Source organism: Malurus melanocephalus, unplaced genomic scaffold (assembly GCF_030028575.1).
Source record: "Malurus melanocephalus ecotype Western Australia unplaced genomic scaffold, MMel_1.1 scaffold_146, whole genome shotgun sequence".
NCBI lineage: Eukaryota > Metazoa > Chordata > Aves > Passeriformes > Maluridae > Malurus > Malurus melanocephalus.
Genome location: NW_026623378.1, coordinates 1,147,189 through 1,155,546, shown reverse-complemented (window position 1 = coordinate 1,155,546; position 8,358 = coordinate 1,147,189). Strand labels below are relative to the sequence as shown.

Below are 8,358 nucleotides of genomic sequence, written 5' to 3'. Positions count from 1 at the left end.
AGCAGATTTTTAAAATAGCTTTATAGTTGTTAACAGGTTAGTGAAGAGAGTTGCGTGTTTGGGATTACAGCATGGGATTTTGTTTGCTTGTTTTATTACAATGTATGTTTTGTCCATAAAGTAACTGAGCAGCATGAGGGGCTTGAGGAGCCTAGAAAGATCTGTCCCCTTCTCTGGGGACTATATTAGACCTCTGAGTCATGAAGTCTTTGCATAGTAGGTGTCTGGTTACAAACCTTTTATGGGCCCTACTCAGCTGGGATATCAGCATCTGCATTATAGCTCCCATCTATTCTTAGGTGGTGTCAGAGCACGACTGAACAGGCAAGTCAGAAAGAGAATTGCTTCCGTTATGTAAAACCCTTCCCTGTTCTCATTCTGTTTTTTCACACTTTTTTCTGTCTGCCCCATCCTTCTGTCCTGCAGTGCCGTGTTGCTGCCTTGTGAAAGCAGTACAAAATGGCTTACAGTGTGAATCTGAATGGACCTGGACCGTGGGGCTTCCGACTGCAAGGGGGCAAGGACTTCAACATGCCCTTGACCATCTCCAGAGTAAGTGTGTGAAAAAACCTTGTTGAGTTTGTTTGGGGTGGAAGATAGCAGTCATATGTACACTTTGACCTGGGCTAGCAGAATTGAGGATCTTTGCACCTAGGTGTGAATGAAGAGAATATAATGTGTATGTGAAATATACCAGTTCAAAGTACAACCTGGCATTGATAATGCCTCAGGAAGAYAGTTATGATTAGAATATTTTTATGAATGAAGATACTGTCTCTTTTAAATAAGCTTCTGGTTCTGTTTTGTACAGTGTTGTCTCTTTCTCTGCTGATAGGACTACTGCTGTTTGGGAGGAAGGGAGTGGAACAGCTATTAATGGGGCTAAATAATTATATTTTTAGAAAATAAACATGAAACTCTTGTAAATGTGTGAGGTTGGGTATTAAAACTGAACTAAGACAGGGATGTGTCCCCTTTTGTGATGGGTTGCAATAATTGGGTAAAAATTAKACATGGCAAGCAGAAGACTCCATAGTTCTTAAAATACTGTCTTGAATTATGCAGAAGCCTTCCATTTGCAGCTGACAAACAGCATTTGATTTAATAATTAATTACCTGGTGTATCTGTCAATTACAGATTAGTGTATTTATTTCCTAGCTGCCCTTTTTTTYTGTCTTCCCCTTGAAGTATTATTTTTAAAGATTGGATGGTTTTCAGGAAATTTGTGTTTCCCTTACCTACTTCTCTCTTATCCAATAGCCGTATTTAATTTCTGGTAGTTCCCTTCTTTTATTTTCCTGTTTCTGACAGTCTCAAATCTGCTCCAGAATGTACAGATCTTTCTAGAGAGGTCTTGGTTCCTCCACAAATCACCTGCAGAAGGTTTATTTTGCAGTACAGTGAGAAGAGAGGTTACTTACATAACAGTGAGTAAGAGAAAAAACAGAATCGTTTTATCAGACAAACAAGTAGAATTCAAACAAGAAGTCTGCTCCACTGCAACAATAATTTAAAAAGCCACCTACACTGCTTTTAAAACTATGCTGGTTTTTTCATAATGAAAAAATACAGTCTGTTAAGTTGTGGGTACAAAATTGATCTCTGTGCRACAAATGTGATTCAAAGTCAGTCAGTGAGCGTCTGAAATCTTATCTGTGCTATTTCATATTCATCCTGTGAAACTGTATCATCTGATCTCCCTTGTTCTTATGCACATTATCCCTTTCTTGGAAAACAGAACCACATTTATCTTAACGCTAAGACCTATGATGATGAGAGGTACGTTTCATATCTCCTTTTGCAGAAGCAGCATAGTAATTGCAAAGAAGGCTGTTCTGGCACTATTATTAAAAGCAAACAAGTAAAAAAACAACCCAAATACCCTCTGCCCACAAAAATAAACTCTCTTCATAAACTCAGATTAATTTTGCTCCKGTAAATGGTGTTGGTATTTCTTTGCTCCTCCCAGCCAGGATAAGTAYAGAGAGGTCCCATCATATTTGTATAGGCATTTTCATGACACTTTGCAGTGTGGTGYTGATTATTTCCTTGTTAGTCATTCAGTCATTCTACCTAGAGTCTGTCAGTCAAGGGCCAGGGCCTTTGCACTTGCACTGTATATAGCACAATCAGTAATGAAAAGCCAATTGTTGCCCAAAGAGCTCATTGTCTCTGATTGTAATCTATGATAAAGACCATGCCCAAAGGCTGTATGATTCTCATGGGGTTTTTGAGAGCACAGGAGGAACAGAAGTGAAACTGCTATGGCTGAATTCCCAGAGGTGTGGAGGAATTAGCTCTTCACAATGTTGACTTTATTTTCAGCAGAAAATGCAGTGTCAGAAAGCACTGATAAATGTTTTGAACTCCTTCCCAGTGAAGMCCAGWTTTTAGTTGGGACTACTGCTTTGGGATGGGATTGGATTTTATAGCCTGCCTTATGAGGGCAGAAGCAGGCATACAGGAATTAACATAGCCTCTTTCAGAGGGAGCTGGGATAGTTATGCCTGCTGGTTGTGATGTTTTTAWTTGGAACACAGGGTAATAAATGGCTTTTGATGTTAATCTATTTTTTTCTTTAGCATCTATCACATAAATATATCTCCAAACAGATCAGATATTCCCCTTAATTAGAAAATTGCAGTCATAAGTGAGTTGACYTATGAACTCAGCTATAATTGTGATCTTACTGTGGGGGAAAAGGGAAGCTGTACTTATAATTTTAAGATATTCCTGGTGGGGAGTAGGGGAGAGGATATAATTKCTGTGCAGAAATTCTCCTCCTTGGAAAGGGCATGCAGCTCTAAATGTTGCTAGTGKATGCAGTACACCAGTTTATRGACTGGTTTTGATTCACTGCTGCCSTGAGATGAGATTASACTTTCTATGAACGAGTCCTAAACCCCAAATACTTCAACTTAAAGGGTCTTATAATTGCTTTTAATACCAGGTGTTCCATGGCCCTTTTGGCTACATGTGTGCATTGTCCCTCTAAGCCTGTAGACAGAGTTTGCATGCAGACACATTCATTGTGCTCTSACTGCTCCCAATTAATTAGACTGTAGGTGGGCCACAGAGAAGAGAAAGATTCCTCCTTTTYCATGAAGGCTCTGTGCTCYTCTTGTCATRCTGCAAGAGAGTTGCCTCTAAGCTYRTGASAGAAATGATGGAAAGAATCTAAGACACCAGGATTGTTCATCGCATCTGTACTACTAGACTAACACATTTTCAAGGACCCCCCCAAAAGAGGATACCAGTATTGTGCAATGGCAAAGTTAGCCCATGCATAGCCATACTGTGGGTACCTGTTGACCTGCAGTCTGTCAGCCAGCCCTGTCCAGTTTCCATACATCTTGCACTTTACCTGGAGAGCAGGGGAGAAATTCTGAAAGTCTTTGAAACTTTCTGACAAAAGCACAATACGGGATTGTGGGATTGCTAAAGCTTCTGATCAGGAAAAATGCTCTTAACAGAGTGGACAAAGAAGGGAATAACTCAGAGTGGTTTTGCACAACAGTTCACTTCTAGAGAAATCTTTAAAATGGTGTGTGAGGCACTATATTTTCTTCCATTCAGGTAGGCCCAGGTGATCAGCTCATTGCTTCAGAGTCAACAGCAGAATGCACAGGAATCACAGTCAGTCAGCTGGGTGACAGGTGAAGATGTGTTCCCCTGAAATGGATTGTTCTGCTTATMTGTTCTTTATTTAAAAATAAATGCCTGACTAACATAGTGGGTGGGAACAAGAGGAGACAAAAACAAGTAGGGAAGAATTAAGGTCACTCTTTGGCTTTCACACTCCTTTAACAATAGCACTGGGAAATCATCTGTAAACTGTTTTTCCAGTCCCCACCCTGCAAACCATCCTACCCACTGGAAAAATTCTGTCATGAGATGTCAAATTCTGTCATGAGATGTCATGGGCAGGTAGCAGAGGTAGGAAAACAGTATTGACAGACTTAGTAAAACTGAGCATCTGTCAGCCCTGCTGAAATGAATGATCTTGCAGGTTGTTGGCTGTGTTAAGTGCCGTCACCAGTGGTGTGATCATATACTTAAATCTGGTCTTTCCAAATTGGGCAGCAAAGCTGTTTATTCTCTCCTGCTGCTTGCACTGTCTGGAAGCAAGCAGAATTCATTAATTTTATAGACCTAATCCTCTGTAAGAAGGCTTTTGGACATCGTTAATTATCTAAGTGCTCGGTTGCATGTTACCTAAGATGGTACAATTGTACATGCTTGAATGCAAAAACAGAACATCTCCACAAGTTTCTGAATCTTTGTTTCTGAACAGCAAACTTTTCTAGTGAGACAGGCTGGCTTGCAGGTGATACAATGAGCTGAAAAGTGTGAAGGTGCTATCATCATTTGAGGTAGTGGAAATACTACCTAAATCACTGTGGTAACTCATGACTGATACATTCACTCTGTGGTTTTCCATACAGTTTTATATTTCCTAATAGAGAGGTTTTTTTTAGTTACAAATCAAAAGCCAGAGCCTGAAACAGGAGATAGTCTTTAAACAAAACCAAAACATTCAAGAACTATTTTTCTTTGTTCAATTAAGTGATGAAAAGGTTGAAATCTGGTGATGACGTAAGTGCAGGAAGGAAAAACAGCAAACACTACTACAAAAGAATTAAATTAGCTGATCTGTGTGCTTTTTCTGGTACAAGCAGGCTAAAACAGCTTTTTGRGTCTGGGGGAAAACCCTGGTCTAGCATTTTGCAGTCTGTCTCTGCAGGAGCAGGAAGGTTTTTTGTCACAGTTGTTAGGCTCTTTCCTTTAATCAGCATCTCTTCCTGATTGCTTCCTGTCCCTCCCCCACTGCTGAGTATACATATGCCAACCTCTGGTTGTCACTGCCTTTGCTTTAGAGGAGCTATGTGAGAGTATTCATTTCCTGTGGGCTATATTAGTGCCTTACAACAGACAACTGAGGAGTGAAGGCAGTCCYTCTTCACTTTTTTTCTTCTATTCTTGAATGCAGGGAAACCTCAGATGATCTGGGTCAGGCTCTGTGCATTCTCCAGCTGTCCTTTGAATGGCCATGTGGTGCTGTACATAAATTGTAATCAGAAGAATGCAGTTTACGTGTATTATTTGAAATGAAACAATTCAACAAGTTCTTTTGAAGTGTTGATCCCCCATCATCTGTTAAGCATCCACCTTTGGTGAATCAGACTGCTGAGTAGCTGTCCTACAGCTAAAAAGAGATTTTTTTTTTTTTTAGATCTCCAAATAGAAAGTCCTTCAAGATACCAAAAGCTATGGATTAGTATTTATAATAGTTGATATTCTGCTAAACTAACAGTTGAGTCTGGTATCCTCCAGAAGTCCAGGAGTCTTCCTCTTTAGCTTTACTCAATAGAGATGTTTCCTTTTTCCTTTAAAATTCAAATGACTGAATCAAGTTCTGAAAAGGGAGTGAGCTGTTTAATATAATGAYTGTCTTATGCCTGAGCAGTTTCACATTCTTCCAGTCTTCTTCCAGTTTAACTCAAAATAATTCCTTGTGAGAAATTAAATACCTCCAGCTTTTCCAAACACTCCAAAGCATTAGTATTTATTTTCTTTATAAAATAACTATTCTGTGGGCATCAGCATTCCTTTGGCATAATCTGTTTAATTTGTTGATTACTTCTTGAGTAACTGTCACTTCACCTGAAGTTACAGCATTCTGAATTTTATTACCTGTAATTATTTGTTATATATGCAAATATGTCAGTATCATAGGAAAGTACTAGTTACTTGAGGTGGCATGTTTGTTTCAAGCTTATTTTCAAGCCAGTTCTGGTACGTTTACAGCTACATTGGAAATGACTGTGGTTTTGTGACCCTGAGCCCTACAAGTGACTCCTCAACTCCTGATTTAGTATTATTTATTTGAGATGTTCCAGTAGACAGCATCTGTACTATAAATGGCAGTTCGGTGTACAAGGCATTTGTTTGATACGGTTGCATGTCTCATCAAACACGAGTGTCATATCTACGTCAGACAAGGAAAGAGGGAGCAAATTCTGTAGTTGCATTCCATTTAAATACTACTAGCTGGACCAGAGAAATGGATTCTGGTACCTGAGGATCAAAAAATCCCTGGGTACTGGGGAGGGAGTTCAAGTGAATGAAACAGTTTTAGATATGCAGGTGCTCTAAGAAGTAAGGCATTAGTTATTCTGAGGCAGACAACATTTCCTGTCTTGACCAAAAGTACCCTATAAGGTCTGAGGATTCATTCCAGAGTATTCATCAACCTTCTGAGAGAAGATTTGATTTCAGCAAATACCTGATTTTATTATCTAAAGCAGTTCCAGCACAAGATGGGTTATTTTTCCCTTCTGGGTAAACAGTCATGATAGAAGTAAGAAGCTTTTGTTTTCTGTCCAAGCAGAAAATATTCTGAAAAATTCATGAAGTTGGTTGTTATAAGTTTAAATTCAGGTTTATTTGTTGRAGAGTCCTTTTATTACAATTTTTATTTAAACTGTAGCATGATAATGCAATGTGATTTGAATGCATATATTGTACTTGACAAAATAACTTACAGGAAGACCATGTAGCCAGCTGCAGCTCTTGATCAAATGGTTTCTCCTTTAAATCATTGGAACACAATGGCAGTCTCTCTTACCTGTTTGTGTGATTAAAGTAATCACTAAATACTAAGTCSACTGTTGAACATCAGGGGTATAGAAGGAGTATTATGTACTCTACAGATACTGTGCAGAAATCATCTATTTAAAGCTGTGTTCTTCAATTCTATCTGGTTTGAATTTCAGGAGAAACATAAAACCCAGTTAGGATATAGGCCAGATAAATGTGAGTAATGGCCTGTAATAGCTGAGGTTCTGGTTTAAATGGTGTTATATCATCAAACCTGCTGCTCTGACTGTTCTGACACAAAATACATAACCCATGGGTTTAAAGCCCTTTCTTTATTTCACCTCCTAAGTGCATCCTTTTAATTTGGACTCTGACTGTAGCTGAATCATCAATACTCGWGGCTTTATCTGTGAAAAGAGCTCAGTGTATGAAATAACTGGGCTGAAAAACATCTATRTAATTGCCAGCTCAGTTATAAAGTGACTTTGCAGCTTTCTTTCCTGCAAAAGAAAGGGAAATGCAACTCTTCCCTTTAACAGGAGGCAATGTAGTGAAAGCTGTGAGAAGCTTGGGCTCCAGATTGGTGAAAAACTGAGTTTAGAAGTGGGGATTACGGTACCTCTTATGGTTTTGTGGAGGAGGGAGGAAACGGTTTCTTACCTTAAGGAAACAGATCCACAATTCAAAATGAGTTATATTCCTTTTCCCCTTATTTTAACCTTTAACAGTGTGCCCTGGCAACTGGATAATGCRGTCTGACACATTGTTCAGTGATTGACACCTAGCCTTACTTGAGAAATAGTTGATGTAGCATTTCAGGAAGTCCTCAGATTTACATAATCATTATTTAAGTTAATTATTTTGTAGATCCTTTAGAATGAGTAAACACCAGGAGGTAACCATTAAATTATGAATTTAAAGCTGCTGAACAGTTAGTGCTTTATAATTAAAAAACACAATAAGCTTTTTTTCAAAGAAAACTTTTTATTAGCGTCTGATGTCTCAACTCTGTAAATKACTGTCTTAATAATACAGCAGATAACTCTGTCATTATCTCCATTCTGAATGCATTGTTGGAAAATGTTCTCCAGCCAGTGGAACACAAAGAGAAATTAGCTCTGCAAATATGTTATCATTAACTTTTCTCTATCAGCAACAGCAGTTCACATCTTGCTGTCTAATTAGTAGCMTAAAGTGTATGTTATTCTGCAACTACCAAAAATATGGATATTTAAAAACAAAATAACACCGACCTTGAGTAGCAATGTGGAAGTATGAAAATGGTGCACAAAATGCAATCATCTTCATTRTCATCTGGCCTTCACAGTGGCCTGGAGCTAGCTGAGAAGACAATCTCATGTGTAACTAAAAGTTTCTGCTCTTGGGTATCTGAGGTGCCACCATTTTAATGCATAATGTAGCATTAAGTGTARTATGAGATACTGCTCTTCTTTTTTTCCAGTTTTGTTGCAAGGTTAGCCAAATGATCAATGTGCAGGTAAATTATTAGTCCCCATTGAAGGATCATGAAAAGGAGAGAGGAAGGATGGAAATTTCTGGTGAATGTGGTAAAAATCAATTGCACCTGCAASTTTTGAGGAAATAAGTGAATTTAAAACATTGTCTGGCAGTGTCAGCAGTAGTGTGYTAGTAGAAATGAATAATGCTAATTGGAAAAGAATGGTTTCTATATACACACACCATGTTAAAGGGCTGTTTTCTTCTGTACTAGTGTAAAAAAACCCTTAATAAAAAGT

General features: G+C 38.5%; 1 protein-coding gene across 2 annotated transcripts in view; it reads left to right on the top strand.

Annotated features, from left to right (window-relative positions):
- The first annotated feature begins 430 nt into the window (after nt 1-430).
- Nucleotides 431-8,358, top strand: part of LDB3 (LIM domain binding 3) — a 105,821-nt gene continuing 97,893 nt past the window's right edge. For both annotated transcript variants that reach the window (XM_057371409.1, XM_057371410.1), the window contains exon 1: nt 431-552. In XM_057371409.1, the coding sequence (XP_057227392.1) occupies nt 460-552 (93 nt within the window). In that variant the 5' untranslated portion in view covers nt 431-459. The remainder of the gene's footprint in view (nt 553-8,358) is intronic.